The 27,634-nt window shown below is 39.5% G+C and overlaps 2 protein-coding genes and 1 long non-coding RNA gene across 8 annotated transcripts in view; 2 read left to right on the plus strand and 1 right to left on the minus strand.

The window, feature by feature from the left end:
• APC (APC regulator of WNT signaling pathway) overlaps positions 1-11,640 on the plus strand; it is a 100,419-nt gene extending 88,779 nt beyond the window's left edge. For all 6 annotated transcript variants that reach the window (XM_084504436.1, XM_084504434.1, XM_084504437.1 and 3 more), the window contains 4 exons: positions 965-1,042; positions 2,298-2,414; positions 3,454-3,668; positions 4,175-11,640. In XM_084504436.1, coding sequence (XP_084360562.1) covers positions 965-1,042; positions 2,298-2,414; positions 3,454-3,668; positions 4,175-10,742 — 6,978 coding nt within the window. In that variant the 3' untranslated portion in view covers positions 10,743-11,640. The remainder of the gene's footprint in view (positions 1-964; positions 1,043-2,297; positions 2,415-3,453; positions 3,669-4,174) is intronic.
• LOC311427228 lies at positions 31-16,808 on the minus strand. The gene is made up of 3 exons (XR_014687257.1): positions 11,726-16,808; positions 1,718-1,809; positions 31-697 (listed from the first exon to the last, which is right to left on the minus strand). It is a non-coding gene; the product is annotated as an uncharacterized lncRNA (long non-coding RNA).
• A 4,657-nt stretch (positions 16,809-21,465) lies between these two features.
• Positions 21,466-26,553, plus strand: SRP19 (signal recognition particle 19). Its single transcript, XM_084504441.1, has 5 exons — positions 21,466-21,610; positions 22,676-22,751; positions 23,841-23,912; positions 24,545-24,656; positions 25,758-26,553. The coding sequence occupies exons 1-5, from the start codon at positions 21,573-21,575 to the stop codon at positions 25,889-25,891; spliced, it is 432 nt and encodes a 143-aa protein (XP_084360567.1). The 5' UTR covers positions 21,466-21,572; the 3' UTR covers positions 25,892-26,553.
• The last annotated feature ends 1,081 nt before the right edge of the window (positions 26,554-27,634 follow it).

The raw sequence follows: 27,634 nt of genomic DNA on the forward strand, positions 1-27,634 counted from the left end.
AACATATTGTAATTTCAGTTGAAAGCTGAAGTTTGAATTGTAATACTCAGGCAGGTGATGAAATCTTGAGGATAGGATATTGAATTTGAGCTCAGGAGAGAAAAAGAAAATGCCATTTCATCCTGTTCCTTACTGAGAGTACCACAGACATGAATGTTATATTGTACCATTACAGTATCAACTGTCACATTAAATCAAGTCATTTTTAATTTGTCACTGAAAGTAAGGATTTTACCAATTGATTTTATTTTTTTATAAGCAATACATATGATCTTTCAGTAATGTATAACACAATGATTATGGACCAACAGTAACAGACAGTGACTGATTTTTCTGAGGATGTTGAACTAAAACTGTTAATTGAGCCAAATTTTGTTAAATAGTCACTTAATAATACTATTATTGTCCAAAAAGATTTTGCAAACCTCTTCAAGCTGGAGCTCACTCTTAAACATTTATTGAATATCTAGCTCATCACAGGCACTACTTCAAAGAATTAGAAGAATTAGTTCGTTTTAGTTTTAAATATTCATCTTTTTTAGTATTTTGTATGTTTGAAATGAAAAGTGTAATTGTGAGACTCTATAGAGAGCAGGGAAAAACACATTGCCAGCTTACAGGTAATTGTGTAGTATGCTACCCAGCATATGTTAAAGAAGGCTTCTCAACTAGTACTTTTCCAGATCTGGTCTTAGACCTGTTGGGGAAAAAAAAAAAAAAAAAAAAAAAAAGTAAAATTTAGCATGATTCTACCACTTTGGGATTTCCCAGTATAGAAACTGTGTTAGGCTTAAATTTTTAATAGTTGTGGACCAAATGTTTATTGTTGGAAACGTGTATTCCAAAGCTTTTTTTTGAACTTCACAAATGATCAGATGAAAATGTCAAAGAATTGAGCACAAGCAAGCCACATAATCTGTCATTTAGAACTATTTCTTCTCTATTTTCTTCTGATTTTTATCAGGCTACATTGTGTTCTATGAAGGGCTGCATGAGAGCTCTTGTAGCCCAATTGAAGTCTGAAAGTGAAGACTTACAGCAGGTAATGTCTTTACTAGGTGAAATATTTCTTGGCTGTTTCCATTATTTTGCTTTGCTTCAATTTTATTGCATTATGTGAAAATACGGTATTTCTGCTCTCCTTTCTTAATATTTACTTTCCTTCTACTGATTTACTCTCGACATCAGTTTTTTATACTTGAATTCTGTCTTTGTATTAAGTTTCTAGGGTGCTGCCTTCTCTATTTTTTTTTAATTAGTGTGTCTTTGAAATGTGCTGCATTTATCCTAGCCTGACTTTTTAATTGTTGCTCTTTTCTTGTCTTACCTGCATTAACTTTGATGCAAAGTTAGTACCTATATTAATTCTGTGAACCATGAAGTACAACTTTCTTGTAGTAAAAATGGTAAGCTGTGGTACTGTTTTCTCACCAAAACACACAAAATACATGGGCTGTAAAACTCGTCTGTATGATCCTCGTCTGTTGGTGGAAATCCAATTTTCAAGAAAAGTTAAAGTGATCCTAGATTCTCTAATTCAGCTTACTTATGGTAGTGCTAGTGGACTGAGGGTTAACACATTATTGTGGCTCCTCTACAGTAACAGAAAGTTAATAATAGGGGGACCGTAGTAGAGGAAGCTCTTCTTCAAAAAAAAAAAAAAAAAAAACCTGTATCTGACTTGCCAAGGTTGTACTTTTAGTACGTACATACATACCTGCTCTCCACAGCAGCACCTCCCGGAGAAACTGCCAAAGCATGAGCAAAGTGTTTGGTGTGACACGAGTGTCTCTTCCTATTGATCCTGTGCTGTAGAGGAAAATATCTTGAAAATAAACAGTATTTATGAAGTGTGTAGAGTGATCCTCAGAGCTGAGAACGCACAACTGTTCTTCATTGGTTGGGAACTTGTTTAAAATTACTAAATATTAAATTATTTTTATTTAATGTCGTAAGCAATAAGATATATATTTCTTATGTAATCACAGAATCATCTAGGTTGGAAGAGACCTTTACGATCATCAAGTCCAATCATCAACCTGACTTACCAGGTCCCATCGCTAAAGTGTCCCTTAGTGCCACCTCCATACATACCTTAAATACCTCCAGGGATGGGAAGTCCACCATTTTCTGGGCAGCCCCGTCTGCCCTCTCTGTGAAGAAATTCTTCCTTATGTTCAATCTAAACCTCTCCTGGCACAAATGAGACTGTTATATATGCTTGCTTATACATACATATATAAAATACACCTGTTTATATGCATCTATGTATAATATTTTTCTTTCATGGTTTGCAGGTCATTGCAAGTGTGTTGAGGAACTTGTCCTGGCGAGCAGATGTAAACAGTAAGAAGACACTACGAGAAGTTGGGAGTGTGAAAGCATTGATGGAATGTGCTTTGGAAGTTAAGAAGGTATCATGTATAAATAACTAAAAGATAAATTTTTTGAAATGTTCTGTTTATTCTATACAGAATAAAAGTGTTGTCCTTCTTGATAGAAGTCGTAGATCAAATACTTGGGGTGTTTTAGGTAACTTCTAAATTAAAGTTACCTAACTCAAAGCAATTGAAATTGCTGAATAGAATTGCTTTGAGTTAATGGGGCAGCAGATCACAACATATCAATGTCAACTCAGAACTAATGGTATATAATTTTATTGATGAGAGTTGACAGCTTTTGCTCTTCAGTTTCATGAGCTGCGCTGTTCTAATAGGCACTTTTTATAATTTTGCAATTCAGTGCAACCTCTTCTGATTTAGTGAATAGGTAACTTCCACTTCTGCCATTTTCTGGATATATTCTTGGTATAATTCCTGCAATCATACGGAATTATATTCCATCCCAGAGTCCTCTGCCAGCTAATCTTCAAACCATTTTTACCATTATGGCAGCTAACAAATATTGCGGTTCATAATTCCAAAATTTTCTGGCAAGCAATAGCAAATCCATAGCTGATGGTAAGAGAGAAGCAAAGAAAATTATTGGTGTGTGCAGTGCTATATGTCTCTAGCTTACCAGCTCAGAAATCAGAAATTGGAACATAATTAAATCACAAATTATGAGTGTTTGTGAGGAAAACTAGAGAAATAGAGACATGCGTAGGAAAACAGAAAACAAAATATTGGGTGTTTAACATACAACACGAGATTTCATCCAAGCAAAAATAAAATTTTGCAGTTAACTGGGAAAAAAATACCCCATGATCAATGAATTTTTTCTTTGTAAATGTAGGTTAGAATCAGCGAGGCAGTTTTTATCTCTGGGCTGTATTTTCAGACTGTGCAGGTTCAGTAGGAATTACTATTTCAGTTTATTCTTGGTTCCACTTTGCATCAGTGGGAACTGGAAAGACAGATCTTTGACAGAGTCCTTGAAGCTAACTTAAGTATTTTTGAGGGCTTGTGTTCAACAGTTGGAAACTTTTCTAATTCTATCATTTTATTTTCCTAGGAATCAACCCTAAAAAGCGTTTTGAGTGCCTTATGGAATTTGTCAGCACATTGTACTGAGAACAAAGCTGATATATGTGCTGTTGATGGTGCTCTTGCATTTCTAGTCGGCACACTCACATACCGGAGCCAAACAAACACTCTAGCCATCATAGAAAGTGGAGGAGGAATATTAAGAAATGTTTCTAGCTTAATTGCTACTAATGAGGACCACAGGTATGTATACATTTTCTGACAATTTACAGTATAGTGGTACCAAAAGCATGTTTGTATGTTGAATCTTAATGGAATGCATTCATTAAGAACAGTAATCAAATACAATAATTTGTGATGAATATGGTAAGGCACGTATTCCACTCAGATAACAGGAATATACAATAATATCAAATCTGTTGCTTGTAAATAATGAACGGTACTAGAAACTTTTCCAGGAAAGAGAAAATTGCTAAGCTGTACAGGAAACCACCTGGAATGGAAAAATATTTAATACAGGGAGTGTAGGGTGGGAACAAGTGATTCATATTTGTATTAGTATTTGATCAGTTGGATTTGGATGGATTTCCATATGAATAGAGGAAAAATAAGACAGATTTGCACCAGATAATTCATACTCATCATTTCAAAGGACTAACCTCACCTGTAGCATAGTAGGTTTTTGTTTTATTTCTGATTCATTTGAAATGCCACTTACTGATTTTTTGTTTTCAATTACTTAACACCAGGCAAATCTTACGAGAGAACAGCTGCTTACAAACCTTGTTACAACACTTGAAGTCACACAGTTTGACGATAGTCAGTAATGCATGTGGGACCCTGTGGAATCTTTCTGCAAGAAATGCAAAGGATCAGGAGGCACTGTGGGACATGGGAGCAGTCAGCATGCTCAAAAATCTCATCCACTCAAAACACAAGATGATAGCAATGGGCAGCGCTGCAGCTCTAAGAAACCTCATGGCAAACAGGCCAGCAAAGTATAAGGATGCTAATATTATGTCTCCAGGATCAAGCTTACCATCTCTTCATGTTAGAAAACAAAAGGCACTGGAAGCAGAATTAGATGCTCAGCATTTATCAGAGACTTTTGACAATATTGATAATTTAAGCCCAAAAGCATCTCACCGTAATAAGCAGAGACATAAGCAGAACATATACAGTGAGTATGTTTTGGATTCTAGTCGTCATGATGATGCAATATGCAGATCAGAAAGTTTTAATACTGGTAATATGACTGTACTTTCACCATATTTAAATACTACAGTATTGCCTGGCTCCTCTTCTTCCAGTAGAGGAAACATAGAAAATTGTCGGTCTGAGAAAGACAGAAGTCTTGACAGGGATCGAGCAGTAGGTTTAAATACCTATCATCCGGCTACAGAGAACACTGGGAACTCCTCTAAGAGAATAGGAATGCAAATTTCTACTGCTGCAGCTCAAATTGCCAAAGTTATGGAAGAAGTAACAAGCATGCATATTCCACAAGAAGACAGAAGTTCTAGTTCCACTTCTGAAATGCACTGTTTGACAGAAGACAGAAATGCCCCGAGGAGAGCAGCCAGCGCCCTTACTCACTCAAGTACATACTTCCCTAAACCTGAGAATTCAAGCAGGACATGTCCTGTGCCTTACGCAAAAATGGAATACAAGAGAGCTTCAAATGATAGTTTAAATAGTGTAAGCAGCAGTGATGGCTATGGTAAAAGAGGCCAAATGAAGCCTTCCATTGAATCTTATTCTGAAGATGATGAAAGCAAGTTTTGTAGTTACGGTCAATATCCAGCTGACTTGGCACATAAGATACACAGTGCAAATCACATGGATGACAATGATGGAGAGCTAGACACTCCTATTAACTATAGTCTTAAGTATTCGGACGAACAGCTAAATTCTGGAAGGCAGAGCCCCTCTCAGAATGAAAGATGGGCAAGGCCTAAGCATATAATAGATGATGAAATGAAACAGAATGAACAAAGGCAGTCAAGGAGCCAAAGTGCAGCCTACCCAGTGTACACTGAGAGTGGAGATGATAAACATATGAAATACCAGTCACCTTTTGGACAGCAAGATTGCGTTTCTTCGTTTAGATCAAGAGCATCCAATGGTTCAGATCAGAACAGAGTAGGCTCAACTCTTGGAATGAATCAGAAAGTAAACCAGTCCCTGTGCCAGGTTGATGATTACGATGATGATAAGCCAACCAACTACAGTGAGCGTTACTCCGAGGAGGAACAACACGAAGAGGAAGACAGACCAACCAATTACAGTATAAAGTACAATGAAGAGGAACATCATGTCGATCAGCCCATTGATTATAGTCTAAAATACTCAACAGAAGTTCCTCCCTCTTCTCAGAAGCCATCTTTTACTTTTTCAAAGACTTCTTCAGTGCAAAGCACCAAAACTGACCGTATTTCCTCAAGCACTGGGAACGCATCAGCCCCCTCAGCTGTTTCAAAGAGACAGAATCAGCTCCACCCAAGTTCTGCACAGAGCAGAGGAGGTCATGCTCAAAAGACTGCCTCCTGTAAGACTCCGTCTATTAATCAGGAAACTATACAAACTTACTGTGTGGAAGATACACCAATATGTTTTTCAAGGTGTAGCTCTCTGTCATCTTTGTCATCAGCTGAAGATGAAATAGGACGTGATCAATCCACACGTGTGGCAGATGCTAATAATACACTACAGATAGCAGAACTGAAGGAAAACAGTGGGGCTCTATCTGCAGAAGCCTCAGTAAGTGAAATCACATCAACATCACAACATATCAGAACAAAATCCAGTAGACTTCCAACTTCTAGCTTATCTCCTTCCGACTCCTCTAGACATAAAGCTGTTGAGTTTTCTTCAGGTGCCAAATCTCCCTCAAAGAGTGGTGCACAAACCCCCAAAAGCCCACCAGAACATTATGTGCAGGAAACTCCTCTGATGTTCAGCAGGTGTACTTCTGTAAGTTCCCTGGATAGTTTTGAAAGCCGTTCGATTGCCAGTTCGGTTCAAAGTGAGCCTTGCAGTGGAATGGTAAGTGGCATTATAAGTCCGAGTGATCTTCCAGACAGCCCAGGACAAACAATGCCTCCAAGCAGAAGTAAAACTCCACCTCCTTCTCAAGGCGTTCCGGTAAAAAGAGATGTAGCTAAAGGTAAAGTACCTAGTGCAGAAAAGAGAGAGCCTGGTCCTAGACAGGCAGCTGTAAATGCAGCTGTGCAGAGAGTTCAGGTACTGCCAGATGCTGATACATTACTACATTTTGCCACAGAAAGTACACCAGATGGGTTTTCTTGCTCTTCTAGCCTGAGTGCTCTGAGTCTTGATGAGCCATTTATACAGAAAGATGTAGAGTTGAGAATAATGCCTCCTGTACATGAAAACGAACATGGAAATGAAGCAGAACCTGAAGAGTCAGATGATACAAAGGATAACCAAGAGAAGAAAGTAGAGAAGCCTTCTGAAGCAGAAAAAGACATTCTGGATGATTCTGATGATGATGATATTGAAATACTGGAAGAATGTATTATTTCTGCAATGCCAACAAAGTCTTCACGCAAAGCCAAAAAGCCTTCTCAAGCATCTGCTCCAAAAATACCTCCTCCTGTAGCCAGAAAGCCCAGCCAGCTACCAGTTTACAAGCTTATGCCTTCACAGAGCAGAATGCAATCCCAAAAGCACGTTAGTTTTACACCAGGTGATGATATGCCGCGGGTGTATTGCGTTGAGGGAACACCAATAAATTTTTCAACAGCTACATCTTTAAGTGATCTTACAATAGAATCACCACCAAATGAGTTAGCCAACGTAGACAGTGTGGGTACAGGGGCAGAGTCAGGGGAATTTGAAAAGAGAGACACCATTCCTACAGAAGGTAGGAGTACAGATGACTCTCAGAGAGCAAAAAGCATAACTGTGACTGCCCCAGGACTGGATGATGACAAAACAGAAGAGGGTGATATTCTGGCTGAGTGCATTAACTCAGCTATGCCAAAAGGAAAAAGTCACAAACCTTTTAGAGTGAAGAAAATAATGGATCAAATTCAACAAGCATCTGCATCTTTAAGTAACAAAAACCAATCAGAAGGTGAAAAGAAGAAGCCAACATCACCTGTAAAGCCTGTTCCCCAAAACAATGAATACAGAGCACGTGTAAGAAAAAACACAGAGCCTAAAAGCAATATTAATAATGAAAGAAGCTATTCAGAGAACAGAGACCCAAAGAAACAGAACATTAAAAATAATGCGAGAGATTTTAATGACAAACTTCCAAATAATGAAGAGCGTGTAAGAGGAAGCTTTGCATTTGATTCACCTCATCATTATACGCCTATTGAGGGAACTCCATATTGTTTTTCACGGAATGATTCCCTAAGTTCTTTAGACTTTGATGATGATGATGTTGACCTTTCAAGGGAAAAGGCAGAATTAAGAAAAGGAAAAGAAGCAAAGGAAATAGAAGCTAAAGACTGCGCTAATGCGGAACAGGCTTCAAATCAGCAATCAACCAACAGGACACAAGTTTGTCAAAAACACCCAACAAGCAGAAGCCAGCCTAAAAGTTTCTGTCAGTCAACTAAAGATATTCCAGACAGAGGGGCAGCTACAGATGAGAAAATGCAGAATTTTGCTATAGAAAACACACCTGTTTGTTTTTCTCGCAATTCATCTCTTAGTTCCCTTAGTGATATTGATCAAGAAAACAACAACAACAAAGAAGGAGAACCTGCAAAGCGAACTGAGGCTCCTGATTCACAGATAGAACCAAACAGACCACAGACTTCTGGTTATGCACCCAAATCATTTCATGTTGAAGATACACCTGTATGTTTCTCTAGAAACAGCTCTCTGAGTTCTCTTAGTATTGACTCCGAAGATGACCTTTTGCAGGAATGCATTAGTTCTGCCATGCCTAAAAAGAAAAAACCATCAAGGATAAAGAGCGAAAGTGAAAAAAATAATTCCAGAAATATAGGTGGTATATTGGCAGAAGATTTGACACTGGATTTGAGAGAGATACAGAGGCCAGATTCAGAACATGGTTTCTCACCTGATTCAGAGAACTTTGACTGGAAAGCAATACAAGAAGGTGCGAACTCTATAGTTAGTAGTTTGCATCAAGCTGCAGCTGCTGCATCACTGTCTAGGCAAGCTTCATCAGACTCTGATTCTATCCTTTCATTAAAATCTGGTATTTCCCTTGGGTCACCATTTCATCTTACTCCAGACCAAGAAGAAAAACCTTTTACTAGTAATAAAGGTCCACGAATCCTTAAGCCAGGAGAGAAAAGTACACTGGAGTCTAAAAAAGCAGAAGCTGAAAATAAGGGAATCAAAGGAGGGAAAAAAGTGTATAAAAGTATGATTACAGGAAAAGCTCGCTCCAATTCAGAAGTTTCAAGCCAGTTAAAGCAACCCCAACAAACAAGCGTGCCTTCAATTTCACGTGGTAGGACAATGATTCATATTCCAGGAGTTCGAAATAGTTCTTCAAGTACTAGTCCTGTTTCCAAAAAAGGTGCCCCACTCAAAAACGCAAATTCCAAGAGTCCCAGTGAAGGCCAAAGTTCAGCTAGCTCTCCAAGAGGTGTCAAGTCATCAGGAAAACCTGAGCCAGCTCCTGTAACTAGGCAACTTTCAGGGTTGAACCAGGGTGGATCAAGTAAAGGACCTTCTAGATCAGGATCTAGAGACTCCACTCCTTCTAGACCTCAACAGCAGCCATTAAGTCGGCCTCTGCAATCTCCAGGACGAAACTCAATTTCACCAGGAAGAAATGGTATAAGTCCTCCAAACAAACTGTCTCAGTTGCCAAGGACATCATCTCCTAGCACAGCTTCAACTAAATCTTCAAGTTCAGGCAGAATGTCATACACATCACCAGGAAGGCAGATGAGCCAACAAAACCTTACTAAGCAAACTGCCTTACCGAAGAGTAGCAGTAGCATCCCAAGAAGTGAGTCTGCTTCAAAAGGATTAAACCAAATTCTCAGCAGTGGCGGATCAAACAAGAAGACTGACCTATCCAGAATGTCGTCCACAAAATCTAGCGGAAGTGAATCTGACAGATCTGAGAGACCTGTCCTTGTTCGCCAGTCAACTTTTATTAAAGAAGCTCCAAGTCCAACTCTAAGACGGAAATTGGAAGAGTCTGCTTCGTTTGAATCTCTGTCTCCTTCCAGGCCAGATTCTCCCACAAGGTCCCAGCTACAGACCCCAGTTCTAAGTCCTTCTCTTCCTGATATGTCTTTGTCCTCTCATTCAACTGCCCAGACTAGCGGTTGGCGAAAATTACCCCCTAATCTGAGCCCTTCTGTAGAATATGATGGGAGACCAGCAAAACGTCATGATATAGCTCGTTCTCACTCTGAAAGTCCATCTAGGTTGCCAGTCAATAGATCAGGAACATGGAAACGTGAACACAGTAAGCATTCCTCATCACTTCCTCGTGTAAGCACTTGGCGAAGAACTGGAAGTTCTTCCTCGATTCTGTCAGCTTCTTCAGAATCCAGTGAGAAGGCAAAAAGTGAAGATGAGAAGCAGCACGGAAGTTCTGTGTCTGGACACAAGCAAAATAAAGAAAGCCAAGCACCAGCAAAAGGTACTTGGAGAAAAATAAAAGAAAATGAAATTCCCCAGATAATGAATGATCCTCAGCATTCTTCCTCGGGTGCCACAAATAGCTCTGATTCCAAAACCCTGATCTATCAGATGGCACCAGCTGTCTCTAAGACAGAGGATGTGTGGGTGAGGATTGAGGACTGCCCAATTAACAATCCTCGATCTGGAAGGTCCCCAACTGGAAATACTCCCCCTGTTATTGACAGTGTTTCAGAGAAAGGGGGTGTGAATGGCAAAGATTCTAAAGAGATTCAAGAAAAACAAAATCCAGGGAATGGAAGTGTTCCTGTTCGTACCGTTGGTTTAGAAAACCGTCTGAACTCTTTCTTTCAGATAGACAGTCCAGACAAGAAAGGCACTGAAACAAAACCTCTGCAGACTAATCCTGCTCCTGCACCAGAAAATAATGAGAGTACTGTGAGCGAGCGTACACCATTCAGTTCCAGTAGTTCAAGCAAACACAGCTCCCCCATCGGTGCTGTAGCCGCAAGAGTTACTCCTTTCAACTACAATCCGAGCCGTAGGAAGAGTAGTGTGGACAATAGTTCTGCTCGGCCGTCGCAGATACCGACACCGGTAAACAACAGCACAAAGAAACGTGACTCGAAATCTGAAAACACAGACTCCAGTGGAACTCAGAGTCCGAAGCGCCACTCTGGCTCTTACCTGGTGACTTCTGTTTAAATACATCACAAAATAAAACTGATGTATTACATATAGCAGCTACTTAGAACTTTTGTTTCGAATGAAACTTAAGAAAAATGGGGATTGCTTTTTTTTGTTGTTTTTATTTTTTGTAAATAGGTTTGATTCTTGTTAGAGAGTCCTTGTTCTGGAAGCCATATTTGATAGTATACTTTGTCTTCACTGGTAATATTTTGGAGGAATACCTGATTGACAGTTTGAAATAAAATTGCTAATGCAAGTATATTTGTACAGTATGTTTAACATGTATTTAATTAGCTTCCCATCCCATAATCTTTAAATATTGCTTGTCTTGAAATTATGGAACATTGCAGGTAGAAATGATACAGTGTACTGCTTTACCAATCATTTCTAGATTGCAGACTGACTAAACTACATCAGGGAAGAATTGGTATTATTTATGCAAAAAAGTATACTCAGTTTTAGTACTTGTGAGTCCATCTAAACCAATAATTAATCATGTGGCTGTGAAATTCACAGTAATATGGTTTCTGCTGAACAAGCATTCCCAGCCTGCTTTTCTGCATGAATGGAACTGATGGTTATTTTCTGAAGTAATGATAACATTTCTGTGGTCACATAACGTGCATAGATAGTTATGGTGTAACAATTTACACTTCCTTTGTGCTCTGAAAAAAAAAATAAAAATTAAAAAAGAAAAAAAAAGAAAACTGTGTAACTGTAAAACCTTGAACAAAATTATTTTACCTGATCTAGATTTTATCTTAAAGTAGGTAGAATTTTTTTGCTATGCTGTAACTTGTTGTATATTCTGGTATTTGAGGTGAGATGGCTGCTCTTTTATTAATGAGAATAAGGGGATGTTTCAACAGAGACTAAAATGAACATTTCAGAATAAATTATTACTATATGTAAATTGTGTGTGTTACTTCTGCATTACATAAAAATACAGTACTTTATTTTGAGATGTCACCTTATAATATGTTGTATAATGCACTTACATTTATGGCCTGATCCAGCAAAACCTTGTACCTCCAGTATTTGTTCTTCTTTATCACTGACAAATAGCTGTTGTAGGATGCTTAACAGCTGCAGGATCAGGCCCTAGGTCTTCTGTAATATAATTATAGTTGAGACAGTTTCACCCATCTCAGGTGCATAACAAGGCTAAAGGCAGGGTATTTCCAGAAGCCAAACAGGATAATTGTTTTCATCACTGCGAGCCTGAAATAATATTGTATGTATAAGAATAATATTTATAAAGCAATTAAAAAAAAAAAAAAAATTGGGGATATAATGTAGAATGTGAAATAGTGACTATAAGATGAAATTTTAATTCTATTTGAAATCTTCATGCTTTTTTTTTGTTTTGTTTTTTAGAAAAAAATTATAAAGGGAAACAAAGCAAGAATTCCGTGACAAGAAATTTGCTGTTGTAGGGGAAAAACAATTTTGAACACAAACCAGGACATTTGCTGCCTCAAGCCTTTTTGATGCAAATATGGTTTGTGCTAGAACAATGCTGAAAAGACAAATTTGTGCTTTAAATATATATATATATATATATATAGTTGGAATTTAGATAAGAATTGGTTTAAAGTAGAAACACAAGATAACAAAACATTAACCATTCTGTGCATGACTGAACAAACCATGAAATGGTATGTCAGTTTTGTTGTATCTCAGCTGGACTATTCTAAAGTTAGCATTCTAAATAGTTCATATTCAGGATTCAAGATGCCCTAATATCAGGAAGCCCCGAAATAGAGAAGTTTACCTTTATGGTAGCTTTAACACTGTTGCAGAGTACATCGTATCTGTGGCTTTGTACTTAAATCTGATATTGAAATGAATCAGTTTTGTCTAAAATTCATCATAAGATTTGCATTGTTTATGAACAGAGTTGAGATACCATCAGCAGACAGCAGTCAATTCTGATTAAATTTAAAGCCAATACCAAAAGTACCTTTCTGGAATAAGTGGCATCTTATTAGATATTTTGTTCTTTGCCTCTCGACAAATCTGCTTAAAGACATACTGTATTTCTACACCACCAGGTGAATCTGTTAACAAACAGTGCTTCTGCTATTAGCATTATTATATAATATGTTGCGTATAGTATCTTCATGAGACTTTTAATATTAGTATTACTGTTCTTTAAAGAGGAAGTAGAGACAAAGATTATGTGGTTTGTTTGAAGTTAGGATTTGCTGTTGGAGTAGAATGCAGAACTCCATCCTTGTGTTTAAAATGGAAGACCATAAACTATGTAATACTCCTTTGTGCTGGGCTAACTACTAATAGGAAGATATACCATGTAATCCAGGATAGTCAGTAAGCATCAGCTTTACATCCTCTTGATCTAAGAATTTAAAGGTAAACTCAATCCCTATATAGAAATTCTGATTTCAGCTTTATAACTGAGGTAATCAGAAGAACATGAGGTGAAAACTATCAATAATGGTATGCATATCAAACACCAGAATGTCTGTGAAAATTGTAGTGGCTTCTTTAGATAGTCTTGGAGGTACTTCATGATCATTATAATTGGGAAGTTTCTCTTAATACCCTCATAAACAAGCCTATATTTGTAGCAAAGACAGATGAGATAAACTTTCCAACTATAACGGTAGTGAAACACTGAAATATGCTTCCCATGGGAGTTGTTAAATTTCCATTATAGAAGTTCTAAAAAGAGGTTTAGGAAACATCTCATAGGGATGGACTTTAGTATATTTCATATTGCCTGCGTGCAGAGATGGGCTTAGGTGATCCTTTGAAATCCGTGCCAGACCTGCGTGTCTCTGATTCTTTATCTAAAATGCATAATAGCTGTTAAGAGCCTTTTAGAATATTTAAGGACATCCAGGATGTTTGATTCATGTTAGTGATTAGGATACAAAGTTGGATTCTAAGCTTAACTATAAACACAGATCCCAGAAATATAAAAACGGGAAAATGGGAAATAGTTATAATTAGTATATTCGATCTTGGATTTTCTTAGTGATGTCTAGATTAATGGTTGCCAGATTTGGTTTGTGCTGCCAAAGATTTATTCCTTGGTTTTACTTAAATGAAGTTGCTGCAGCAGGCAACAGACCTTACTTATGCTGAGGCAAAACAAGGGAAAGTAAGGAGCTGAGAAAGCCAAGGCTCCTTTTCCTGTTCTTTGGGGATACACTGCCTGCCTTTCTACAGATTTTGGTAGAACTTTTGTGATTTGTACGCAGATCTGCAGTTGTCTTTGCATTAGTTTACTAAACAAAGTTTTGTTCTCTTTATGTGAGCTGTGGAAACATGACCTCCCTGCATATTTTTACTATTTAATACCTATGTTCATCTAGCTCCTTGCAGTGTGCCACAGTTAAGGTTATTGCTAAATTTCTGTGAAAGCTCTTCTGACTAAGTGTTGCAGACTTTAAAAGGGAACTAGCCTACTTTTATTTTTCACGTGCGGTTCTCCATCAGAATATTTTCCCTTGAAACTTTAAAGATAATTCTTAAAACTCCTTGTCAGAGTTGCCAGATTGAAAATTGAAAATCAGCAGCCTTGCCAGGATTTCCTGGCAAGACTGGAATATTGTTTGAAGCAGGACTTGGCTTCAAACTTGAGACTGCGAGCAGCAGCACTCATCTGACCCTTCAGTGGACCAGTTCAGCTCATATTTGGTAGAGATGGATGAGAGGAGTAATAGGATTTGTGCTGCTTTAGTATGCTGAATTTGCTCCGTGCAGGGTCAGGTAAGTGCTGCCTAAGCCAGCAGAAGAGAAAAGCAGCTAGTGCTGGTGGAAAGTGGTTGGATCGAGCCATTACTTGCACTTTTAAGCCAATATGGCAAGTTCCAGAACTGTTCTTCACCCTTTTTGAGACAGCAAAAGCAAACTGAAGTTTTGGACCCCTAACTTGTTCACTCTAAACTTCTGCCTAATGGCCTTGAGCACTCTGCATGTACATATATTGTGTTCCAGGTAAGTCCATCATCCTGGAAATTCTAACAACTAACAAGAAGTATTACATTAGTCTGTGTTTCTAGAAAATAAATCATTCTTCAAAATCTCAAAAAAAGAAATGAATTTTTCTACCATATGTGAAGTTGTATGCAACAATTCTTAAATTTGCAATGTCAAATGCATTAAATCCTTCAAAATTAATTTACTGCAATTAGTTGATTTCTGGAAGAGGCTTGAAGGGTGAGAGGACATATCCCTTCCCTGATGAAGACAGTACTACTTGTAGGCATGATCTGGAAAATGTTTAGGTAGACAAGCTCTTGCAGTCTTTTGTTACTAGATACCTCCCAAAAGTCTTCTCAGACCTCCCATTAAATAGTAAGTACAACCTGAATGTCGCTAACAATCCTACCTAGACTTCCACCTAAACATAACTTAACAATACTGCAATACCTTGCAAGGTCTCATCCACCTGTCTGACAGCTTTGTTCTCGATGAGATGTGTGATTTGGATGAAGCTGTGAATCAAAAGTGAAGTGTCAGTTAACGTGCAGCATGACTTCCTCCACGCGCTTAAAGCTCTGAGGACTTCCTTACTACCATATCACCCAAACGTGTTCACTCTCTGCTACCACAGCCATCTCCTTTGCACTTTTAAGCATAACCAGAAGAGATGTCCCCAGTTCTTTATTTTCCAGTCACATATAGAAATGGCATTCCTGCTTCATAGTTTACTATATGCAGAATAACAGATTGTACCTGTAAGCGTATCGTAGAGAATGTTAATGTAGTTAAGGTTGAGTTTTTAGTCTGAATGGTAAGGTAGATGGTTATGTGTTGTATTTGGCTACATATTGGAAGTGCAAGGGAATTTGGTGTGGTGCTGAAGAGCTTAAGAGTTCACAACAGTAACGTAGGTGTCAATGAATTTGTGATGCCCAGATGATTATCAAGTATGTATTTAATAACTAGGTTTTCTGCTGTCAATTTTCAGTTTTCCAGACGTGCTCTTTATTTACTCCTAAGACTGGATAATGTCTCCTTAGCATAGTTTTGCAAGTAATCCACTCCTTGTGAAATTTCCTCGTAGCTACTGGTTTACAAATCAATATTAGTTTCTGCCACTTCCAATATCTGAGATTCTTCTAATTTTGATGGTGGTGAAAGTATTCTTTTCTTGAGCGGACATGGAATTGCAATTAGGATTTCATGAAGGTATAGGGGGAGCTTGTTCACTCACTGAAACGTGCTACCGTCCAGAGTCGTAAGCTCAAGAGATGCATACAAATTGAGTATCTCATGTGCCCTACTTCCTAGTGGGATTTAAGATGCATAAAGCTTGTGCTGGTTCTCTGCAAGTAAGTAAGTTGTCATCCTCTGAGATCAGATACATTTTCCCACCTATGAATGTTGTTTCTCTTTAACAAGCTCAGCCCACAATTCTTTCCTTCAGTTTTGTTGCTTGCTTCTGCCTGAGATGCATTACTGTTTTTAATCCTAACTCTGTAATTCTTTCTTCAACTATTCTAATGTATTTTGCTTCACAGTATACTAATTCTGAATTTAGTCTTGCTATGCATAACTTATTACTTGCAGTGTTATATAAAATTTCCTCCTGATTGCACCTTGTCAGAGTGGAACTCTTTTCTTGGCTATTTATTTCTAAAAGTTAGCCGTCTGTTTGCTGTACTAGAAATACGATTTCATGTAAAAAGAAAGTAGCTGTTGAGACACTTATGCAATGGTAAAGCATATCAGAACTAATGGTCTGAGAAACCACGTGGTTTCATTTTGGTAGTAGCCACGTTTCAGGTAAACACCAAGTGGAAAAAAGCTGAGGAGGACACACAGGTCACCAGTATAATTCTGTTCTCTTCCATGTCTCACTTTAAATGAATTGCACAAAATCTAGTTCTGACACCATGTAATTCCATAATCTCTGATATTTACAGTAAGTTCACAAGGAAGCTTATTTCATCATGACTTTCAAGCATGGCAGACTCATTTAATTCCAGCCTTTTCTTAACTAATGCATTTTGTTTCTGATTGGAGGCTATTAAGGGACTTAGATGAGTTGATTGCCAATACATACACAAACATGTAGTTAAAGACGTATGCTTGGCTTGCACTCTTCTATCCATCCTAGACTTTGACATAGTTAGAAGCATTTAAATAAGTAAAAATAAAGGTCTAATTTCAGGACTGATTAGCTGGTCCCTTATTTTTCAAGTGTCTAAAGAAAAATACACTTCAAGGTCTTGATTCATACACAGAGAAAATTCCTTGCTAGCAATTCAGTCAGTAGGGATGGTGAAAATTACAGGATTTTGAGTGAGCTACATTTAATACAAATGAAGGTAGCTTATGCCTAGTGCGGTCCCTGCTAACCATTCTCTGTGCAATATAACATGCTGCTTGGGGTGAGGGGGAAAGACATCTTGGGTGTACAATAAAGAGAGTTCAGGCTTAGAGAGTTCAGTGCATCTTACCTAGGTTGTTACTAAGGTCTGTGATGGCAGATGTGTAATATGGAAGAGCAGGCAGGTAGATGAAAAACTGATGGCTGCAAGCCTCTTTTTTAATCCCATTGCATGATGAAAGGGGGTTGGCATCTTTCTGTTCCTACTATAATTGAGCAGTTGAATGAAAACAATGGATTATTTGACACTTTTTTAGGTTATTTGGAAGTCTTACCAACAGAAATCCTCTAGCTTAAGTGGAAGCTATGAGTTCAGCACAAACACTATGTTATTGTGTTACATACATCCGGATGATTGATGGTTCCTTTTTATCTGAAAAACTGAGTTTACACAGCTGTGACTTTACACAGCTGTCAGCTGTTCTACAGGGCAAGAACAAGGCCAGAGAACGACTGGGTGTAAAACCAAGATCTGTAAGTTAGAGACATAGTCCTTGCAATTACTAAGGAATGAGAGATCTGCAGAAATCCATGTTTCTCTATTTCAGTTTTGTCGGTTCCACTGTTGCCAGCTAAACAGGGGTTTGGATACAATCGATCGGGAATGTAGTGCCTGACAGTCTCCTCAGTACCTCTGTGAAATACTGTACATGGACTCTGCTCTGTGTTGTTATTTACCCCGCGTAGGTCAAGGGATGGGTCTAGGTGAAGTAATCCAAGACTTTTAGCTCTGAACAGAGTACAATCGGGGACTATTTCAAAGCAACTCTGATTGTCAGCTGCTCTTGTGCAGCACTTAAACAGATGAAGCATATTCATCTACTGTGGCCTTAGAAATCTTGGGGATGTTTTTCTTTCATATTAAGGATATACAGGCTATTAAGATCGATTATGGGCTTCTAGCATCAAGATGAACAGAACCAAGGGTTCTGCTGATGAATAAAGATAGTTGTGTAGCTGCTGTCTCTGCAGGACAGGCATGAGGAAGAACACCTCCAGAAAATGCTAAGTAGACTCTGTATTTAAAATAATCACTCCTTTTGGGAAAGCAGTATACATACTGCAAAGTGGAGTACACCAAGAATGAAATGGCTCACTCTGAAAATTGCAATTTCATGGTAAGTAATACTAGTTTTACAGCTCTGAATTAAGGACGGCATTCTTCTCCCTCTATGCTGATGAAAGGTCTCTGTTCGAGAGACCAGGTTTACACCTCTCTGTACTTCAGTCTCAAGCATGAAGTACACTTCCATTTTGAACACTTTTTTTCCAGACCCCATAGTTAAACTAGGATTCAAAAAATATATTTTAAACTTATAAAGATTGCAGAGAAAATCCTTCTTAGCTTGCCCCCTTCCTTTCCATGTCCACTGGACCAATTAACACCTCTCTGCATCCCCTTTTTGTTCCACATTTTATCTGCAGTCCACTACAGATCTCTTGCACCCATCTAGCTGAAAACACGCCTCCTGAATGACTTCACTAGTCCACCTATTATAGAGGCATGTCTAGCATGACTGACTATGCAGTGTAACACCGGGTTAGAGAAAACTGAACACGTAAGCTTGGTCTGAATAAACTGACATCTGTACATGACCCTTTCAGTGAAACACAGCAGTACTGATGCAGCTCAAGCCATTTATCTGCGCTTGGAGTGCCACTTCTGTTCAGGGCACTTGGATTTATCACAGGTGAAGTGTACCACTCCCTAGTAAAACCAATTTGAACTTCTATTTCATTATTTTATAGGGCCCTTGATTTTATTTTGTTTTATTTTATTGGGGCAGGGGCAATGATACTATTTTTCTTCCCCAGACATTCTTAACAGTAACAAAGTAATGTCTGACTAGGCACACAACTTGCTGCTGACAGTGTGTGCAGTGAAGAAATTCTCTGAAATGCAGGCAGTGCAGTGTTCATTCCTTGCCCCTTCCACAGCAGTAATAACAAATGGAATAATTTCAAGTTATGCACAGCTTTCAGAGACCAGGAGCCATGGTATTAAGCAAAGGCAGTATTTGCAGTCTTGACATTTTGCTACAGACATGCATGAGTCCTATGCTCACCAGCGACTGCATCTTCAGCTTGCTTTAAAATATTTAAAGCCTGTCAGGTTTTGATTGCTTCATTATTAAATTTCTGATGTCAGGGATAGCACATATTTGGAAAGTGCATGCAGCCATAACATGCCTGAGCTAGTGTGCTTTGTGACCTACTTCTGTCCCTGAATTCTTCAGGCTAGAATTAAGCAGAACTCAAGTTTGAAATGTATTTCTTATGACACGAGAACAAATGGAGTGACTGGATGCCGTATAGTCAATGAGGTCATTCTATAACGATGATGGGGATTAAATTGACATGTTTGTACCTAATGGTTCATTTTAGGCATGTTAGTTTCACTAACACTGTGAATACTAGTACCAAGAAGTAAGATTGGTATGTAACAATAGGATCTGCAGAAAAGAAGACATACTTCCCTCATCATCAGTCACGTATGCCACATGATTCAGTCTAGCCCAAAAAACTCCCAGCAATTTTTTATGATTTTTTCATCTGAAAAATAAACAAACAATCATTTTTGTTGTTACCGAAAATACCGATATAGGCAATGTAGCTTTTGCTCTGATATAGTAAGTTTAAATACTGTTTTAGAAGCGGAGCCGTTACCCCTAATATGTTGGCATTAAATAGCTGTATGAATTCAAGTGAAGGAAAAAAATAGCCTGCAATTGTCAAACAACGTTAAAAAATAAAACGCACAAAAGCTTTCTCAGTGTCCTGAACTATGTGGGTTGACTGAGAGCAAACTTAATATGCAATGATGGTACTGTGCCATCCATAAACCGGTGACGTTCAATGCCTTCTTCAATGTAAAGTCACAGTAGTGTTTCTCAAGCTGACATCTAATGGTAGTCCATTATGCATCAGAACTTGCTTTAAAAAGTAACTCTGAAATTACAAACATTGAGAAATTTAACAATACCAATAACAAAAAACAGAGTGAAGAGATAACTTTTAATGTTGGTGATGGATATCTCAGTGGAAAACCACTTAATGGATGTGTGCATGTGTGTGCAACGAAGTGTTAAAACCGTGTACAAAGCAAGAACACGGAATCCATTATCAAGCTAGTACTAACAAGATGTTTTGTTATTAAAAAATAGACATCTAAATAATTACTTTCAATAGATGACCTTTTGGAGAGGTACACTTACCTCTGTATTATCCAGGTTAGTTGTAACCAGTACATCACCCTCCAAAAATCTGTCCTTAGCACATTGCTAAACTTTGGCATGTTGGATCAACAGCTTCCTTCACAACTCTGCATAACCTTTTTCTTTCTTTGTTTCTTTTTTTTTTAGCTGCTGAGCTTGTTGTGTCACGTTTGTGAAGAGCTGCCGTGCTTCTGGACAGCTGCAGTCTGATTTTTGAAAGCTGCTACTGCAGAGACCACAGAGTTGCACTGCTCATATTTCTTTCCTGCAGTACTTTGTACAGCTTATTCACTTCTGACATAATGAGAGCAAAGACAGAAGACAACAAAACTGTCCATCATCCAAAACACTGAACAGACCAAGTAACTCACTGATGGGTGCCAAATGCCATCCTGTCTTGCATTGTGTCCAGAAGGGCGACGAAGCTGGTGAGGGGCCTGGAGAACAAGTCCTACGAGGAGCGGCTGAGGGAGCTGGGCTTGTTCAGCCTGGAGAAGAGGAGGCTCAGGGGCGACCTTATCGCTCTCTATAGGTACCTCAAGGGAGGCTGTAGCGAGGTGGGGGTTGGCCTGTTCTCCCACGTGCCTGGTGACAGGACGAGGGGGAATGGGCTAAAGTTGCACCAGGGGAGTTTTAGGTTGGATGTTAGGAAGAACTTCTTCACTGAAAGGGTTGTTAGACATTGGAACAGGCTGCCCAGGGAAGTGGTGGAGTCACCATCCCTGGAGGTCTTTAAAAGACGTTTAGATGTAGAGCTTAGGGATATGGTTTAGTGGGGACTGTTAGTGTTAGGCCAGAGGTTGAACTTGATGATCTTGAGGTCTCTTCCAACCTAGAAATTCTGTGTCTCAGCACCCTCCTCTCCAGTACTTCCTCTAGGAGACCTGTGCGTTTTGTTAAAGCAGAAAAATTACAGGGAGGGCTAGATGCTCAGCTATTTGTGGAACAGTTCTCTCAGCCTCCCATCGGGGAGGTATCCGAGACGTGCAGCTGTGCCTGAATCATCTGCACTCCGCTCCCGCCCCGCCCCGCCATGAGGCGCGGCCGCCATTTTGTGCACCGCCCCCCCCCAGCGCTAGCTCCTCCCGCCGCGGAGCCCTCAGCGCCCGGCGTTGTGTGCACGTCTCTCCCTCTGATTGGACACGGCGCTCGAAGAGACGGCACCGCCGCCCAATCACACCCCCGAGACGGCGTGCGGGGGCGGGACCCCTCGGCGCGAGGAGGCGGTGCCGGGCGGGCAGCGGCGCAGGCCCGGCCGTTACTATGGCCGCCGCCGCCGCCTCGCCGTCGGACAAGGAGAGGTAATGGCGGGCGGGCGGCAGCGCGGCCTCGTTACCGCCCCTCGCGTCGTGACCGGAGCCCTCCGGGGCCGGGAGGGCGGCGGCGGGGCGAGGCCGGGGCGTGCGGTGAGGGGGGCCCGTTGAGGGCCGTTACAAGCGGCCGTTACAGCGCGGCCGTTAGAAGCGGCGTGTGGCGGGCCCGGGCGCGGCCTCGGTGGTCTCGTCCCGCCCGGGCCGTTGCTGGGCCTCTCCCTGAGGGCCTCGGCCGCGTTTCGGTGTGCCCGAGGGGAGCGTGACTGGGGCGCTGGCGCCGTACGTGCTGGGCAGGATGGGGTGTCGCGAAACAATCTCAATTCAACGTAGTCGAGTCTCTAAGCGTGATTTTTTTCACTTATATAACTTACAAGTTATATAAATCTGGCTAGCGTTAATACGTAGGAAAAAAGTGAATCTTATTTTTGCCTATAACTTACTCATCAACAAAGGTGCTACAGCCCTTTGAGGGAACTTCCATTAATTCTCAGCAAAAGGGAACGTATGAGATATGTTTTCTTCTCTTAGCTTTCTGGGTTTTAAGAAATGGGTCAAAACAACGTGTTTTTTTTTCAGCCTCCTTTTCACAGAATTACAGAATCACCTAGGTTGGAAGAGGCCTCCGAGATCACCCAGGCCAGCCTCTGACCTAACACTAACCAGTCCTCCACTAAACCATATCCCTAAGCTCTACATCTAAACGTCTTTTAAAGACCTCCAGGGATGGTGACTCCACCACTTCCCTGGGCAGCCCGTTCCAATGCCTCACAACCCTTTTTTTCTTCTCAGAACAGATATCCCCACCTTGCGTGCGCTTTCTGCCCCCAAAAGTAGTGTCACACAAACGGGGTTTTTGCCGAATGGTCAGGCAGCATACTGAATAACTGAAATGGGATTTTGCGGCGTATTAAAAATAAATGAAACTGCTGTGGAAACTTGTGTGTTTTAGCAACTTTTTTTTTTTTTTTTTTTACTAGGAAAATAATGTTTAAACAATGTCAGGAGTCGATGTTACTTAATTAAAACTTCCTGTTCTCTCTTTTTTTTTTCTAGATTTATCTGCATTTATCCAGCATATTTAAACAACAAGAAGACAATAGCAGAAGGAAGAAGGATACCTATAGACAAAGTAATTTTGGGGGCGGCAGGGAAATATGATGCTTTGTTTTGCTGTGCAGTAGTGAGCAAAGAATTGGAAAACAAAAATAAATTTCAAAGCTATCGATCTTTCCTATGCCCTGTGGCAAGTAGCTTGATAACTAGAAATTACAGTGTGTTTGACAATAACCTAATGTCAACGTGTCGAGTTGGTAGAGGAGCTCTGGGTTCAGGCATCTGTTTTCATGTGAGCAGCACCCTTGGCAAGAAGGTGAAGCAATGAAAACCAAATGTGCTCAATCTATTACAGAATTGATTTGCCAAATAAGAGAGTGATGCGGAAAAGAATATTTAGCTTGTGATTGTGTGCTTCGTGACTGGCTTATCGAAACATGCCCATATTCTGTGCTTTGTCCTCTTTGCTGCTGTCTGTCAAAGATAAGAGCTTATCTATGAGCTTAGGCTATGCTGTGGCATGTAGATGTGGTAGTTGCTGTTGTTTTCAATCTGTACGGAAATAGTTTTGATCACATCCTTCTTTATAGCATTTTTGACGAGCAATGCTGGCAATTTAAATGGCTTTTCTCACTGGTTAGGAAGTTTCGGTGGTGTTTTGTTTTTCTTTCTCCTGATAATAGTTTAAAAAAAAAAAAAAGTGAAAATAATTCTTGAGCATATACATTGCCAGTCAAAGATCTGTTTATGGGATGAATCTGCTGCCACAGGCCTAAAAAGTTTACATTAAAAGAGACAAAAATGTTTATCTGCAGTCTTTGCTATAGTTTTGCTGTCATTAATTTGTCTTTTTTGGTTCTATATATAATATATATATATATAATAGATGTTGTTTCAGTTATTTTTCCTAGGCAATTCTGCTACCTTCTCCTATGTCCTAAATAATTGTGTCTTATCTGCTTTGCTTTACTGATACCTTATATATTCTTTTTGATGTTCCCTAATCTGTAGGAGGGCAGTAGATAAGTCACTATTTGCAGTGCCATCTCTTTGCCCATCTGCTTTTTCTAGCTGTAAAGTATGGAGTGGGAAACACTAACTATTTCTGTATAAGTAGTTAGTGCACCACTGAAAGATGTGTAACAGTAGTATGTTGTTTCAACAGGCTGTTGAAAATCCCACGTCCACAGAAATCCAAGATGTGTGTGCAGCAGTTGGATTCAATGTGCTACTAGAGGTAACGTAAAACAAACAAACTGATCAAAAAAAGCTGCCTCGGTGTTTGTCTCCTATCATTTTGGTTTTTGTTTCAGGCAGGATAAGCTGCAACTGAGAAGTTTTTGTTAGTAGCAATAGAGATATTTGATTGCTTTTGAGTAATAATGATGAAGGAAATGTTTGAAAACTGTGTGCAAGGCAAGAATAACTTGAATCTCTGAGTTAATGTCACTTTTTAAGGTTATAAAAAGATTATTGTTAGTTACCTATTCTGGAAAGATGATCTTAGTATCTCAAAAGTTCTTTGTAAAGTAGAATAAAAGGAAATTCTGCAAGGTGTAACTCTAAAAACACGCATTTTAAAGTTTAATTTGCAATGGAAGGTCGTTATTGGCTGGTTACTTTCTCCCAGTGGAATGAATCTGTGTTTGTAGTGAGGTAACTTTTCACACTTCATTTTCTGAAGAGATTATTAATTTAAAATACTGTTGGCCAAATGCTTGGGGGATGACATGGCTGGAGAGCCACAGGTCTGGGTTGAATCTGCTCAGAAGTCCAGTATGCTGTGACTTAGATCAGATGCCTGACAATTTTTGTAGAAAATGAGTCCATTACTTCATACCTAAGCAAGTTTCTTCTCCCCTGTGACAGAAAAACAAGATGTATCCCAGAGAGTGGAACCGCGATGTGCAGTACAGGGGTAGAGTACGAATTCAGCTCAAACAAGATGATGGCAACCCGTGTTTACCTCAGTTCCCAACACGTGAGTAGAGTATCTGGGTTAGACACTTTACCTGTTAGTAGAACAGAAAGGCTTTGTTTTGTTAGCAGCTTGTTTAATTAGTTCTACTGTTAACAAATTTTAGAATGTTACGTTAAATCTCTTCACCTCTGAAAGTCAACAAAATCAAGTCCATGTATGAGCAGTGAGCGGAGTTTTTAAAAATGCTGTTGTCTTTGATAGTGCTCTTTCTTCAACACTGGAATCAAAAAGAAGTTTGTGGAGTGTTGTGTGATAACTATATTGAGTTAATCATCCATTCAGTTTTGGTTTACCCTTTTTTTGACAGTCGAATCCGAAGATTTGATATTAAAATGGCTCAATTCCACACCTTTTTCTTACTCTGCATACATCAGTTAGGCATCATTGCAGGTGCCAGATAGGTAAAACACAACACTGAGTGTGCAGTTCAGTTTTCTACTGTCTGTTTTCAAAAATTAACAATAAAGGGCAGGTCTTGAAGCAGCTCCTTGGAAATTACTTGAAGAGCTATTCTTGTTAGTTGGACTTGTGCATTTTTCTTGACAAGGAATCAAATTGTAAAAGGCAAGCAAATACATATCTGAAGAAGCAGGTAACTTAAGGAAAGAGCAAGAAGAATACTAAAATGAGAGCAGCTGAAGAGCACTGTTAATCAGAAGGAAAAAAAATCAAACCATATTACAGTAGGAAGATGGCAGTGTCTTTGTAAAAACACTTGTAGCTGTTTGCCTAGTCATTTTGTACCAAGTATTTTAGGCCAGTAAGAGTTGAGGGGAGAGAGAAACAGGAAGGATGTAGATGCTTTAGATATTGTCAGGTGATGTGCCAGTTCTGGTCTGCTGTAATACTGATTTCTGACATGTCTGATTCCTGTGCTTAAAAAATAAAATTTAAAAAAAAAAAAAAAGACGTTCCTTCCAAACTTCCAGCTACAGAGTGGAGGGAAACTGAACTCCTAGGCTTTATATCCAGTTTGACAGAAACCTGAATCTGAAATGTGTTTAATAGAAATCTGAAATGGGACTGAAGTTTCTGTCTGAAGATGATGTGGATGCTGTTAACGCAGCAGGTGTATGCAATGATCTCTCTCTGTATTTTCAGGTAAATCAGTCATGCTGTATGCCGCAGAAACCATTCCCAAACTGAAAACAAGAACCCAGAAGATGGGAGGTAGCGATCAAAGTCTTCAGCAAGGAGAGGGAGGCAAGAAAGGGAAAGGGAAGAAAAAGAAATGATCCCACATCAGGAGTAACTGTAACATCGAATAGTTGTGGTTATGACAGACATGGATGGTCACGTTACCCTACTGCAACTCTGAAGTGAAAGATACAGGACAGAAAGAAACAGGTCAAGCCAAATTGAACTGCCGGCTTATTTTGGAACTGGAATGCATGTACCTGCTTTTCATCTGTAACAATATATCTGTCTTCACACACAACCTGCGAGTCTGAAGCTAGCATCCAGTTCTAAAAGCGGAGCAACATAAGCAAGTCGTGTGGAGGGGAGAAATATTTTTTCCAAAAGATATATGCAGCTTTTTAAAAAATAATTGTAAAATTTTATGCAAACTAGATAGGCAAACGTTTTTCCAGCTTGGTTAACCATTTACCTTTGCTAGTAAGGTGACTGTCTTGTTTCTGGAAGGTCTGTACCACCAACTACAAAACGTACATCAGTGACATTATGACTTTGTAAACGTCCTTGCTGATCATCCTTCACAATTGTCAGTACACTAATAAAGGTGGCACATGAATTTTGAAGAACTTAACTTGTATAGTTACTTCTGTCAAAAGTGTTAACTTTCTTCAACAACCTGTTAAAGAAGTCAGTGACATATTGCAGTGTTAGTATCCTGCTTATGATGACTGAAAACTGAACACATTAAACAAATTGTCGTGCTCTTTTTTTGTCTTCTTACAGAATATGAAATACTGTATTATCCTACATGTATTTTGGGTGGTTGTTTGAGAGCTTATGAAACGCGCTTCCTAGCTTTACTTTCTACCTGTCAAATACTATTTCTGGTGTCTGAGCCTTGCAATATCTGGTAACATAAAAATATGTGCTCCAAAAATACGTATCTGCAGAGCATGGACAGGGATGGAAACATACCTGGAGAAGATTAATTGATCCAAACAGCTGTCAGTAACAAGGAGCCTTAGAACTATTTGAAGAATGTACTGTAAAAGCTAAACGAGGGGTAATCAGTGTAATGAGACTGAACGGGAAACAGTGCTACCTGTTTTGAGTTTTGTGTTTTTTTTTAAATTCCTCATGAGCTTTTCTAATACATGAAAACAAAGCCAGTTGAATGTTTTCCCAGGTGGGTGCTAGAAACAAGTTACCAGAGTATTCTGATGATTTTTTCATGCAGCAGTATTCTCTTTTCGGGTTTGTTTCATCTGTCTGTCAGGTATGTTCTCTGGCATCACTTATTTCCCTGTTTCAAAGATAAGCAGCATTCAAAATTCATCTAAACATTTAATGACTATGAGTCTGAAGCAGTGAAACTTCCTTGAGTTCTTACTTGATGATGTCTTTGCTCAAGGTACTCATGCTTGTGTTCTGGGTTTTCTTATACTCCTATTCTTTGTTCCACCCAAGTGCTTTTTTTCAAGTGGACAGCAAGTTACCAGTGACCCTTGGAGCTGCTGCTGGTTGGTACCCACCGCGAAGGACTTGGAGTCCGCTGCCTGTGAGTGGTTCAGAGTCTGCTTTATTTCCTTTCTCTGAGGCTTTTCAGGTGTGGCTCTCGTACTGCAGTGCTGCACGTGGGACGCATTCTTACTCTCACAGCAGCTGCACCCGATCCCGAGGCTGCCGTGATGAGTTCCCCAGCCCGAGCCCCATGGCAGTGCGAGTAACAGCAGAGGCTGCCCGTAGCACAGTGCCTGGAGAGGAAATCCTGTGCTCTCAGGCTGCGGTTGGGTCTGGCTCTGTACCAGCAGATCCCTTTTGTTCTGCTGACAAAAGAGTTT

Source organism: Aythya ferina (genome assembly GCF_964211825.1).
Source record: "Aythya ferina genome assembly, chromosome: Z".
Classification (NCBI taxonomy): domain Eukaryota; kingdom Metazoa; phylum Chordata; class Aves; order Anseriformes; family Anatidae; genus Aythya; species Aythya ferina.

Bases quoted from the DNA above. Each gene is read 5' to 3' on its own strand.
- SRP19 (XM_084504441.1), top strand. From the start codon at position 21,573: ATGGCCGCCGCCGCCGCCTCGCCGTCGGACAAGGAGAG. The intron at 22,752-23,840 runs GTAATTTTGGGG...TTGTTTCAACAG, and splicing joins GAAGGATACCTATAGACAAA to GCTGTTGAAAATCCCACGTC. The intron at 24,657-25,757 runs GTGAGTAGAGTA...CTGTATTTTCAG, and splicing joins TTTACCTCAGTTCCCAACAC to GTAAATCAGTCATGCTGTAT.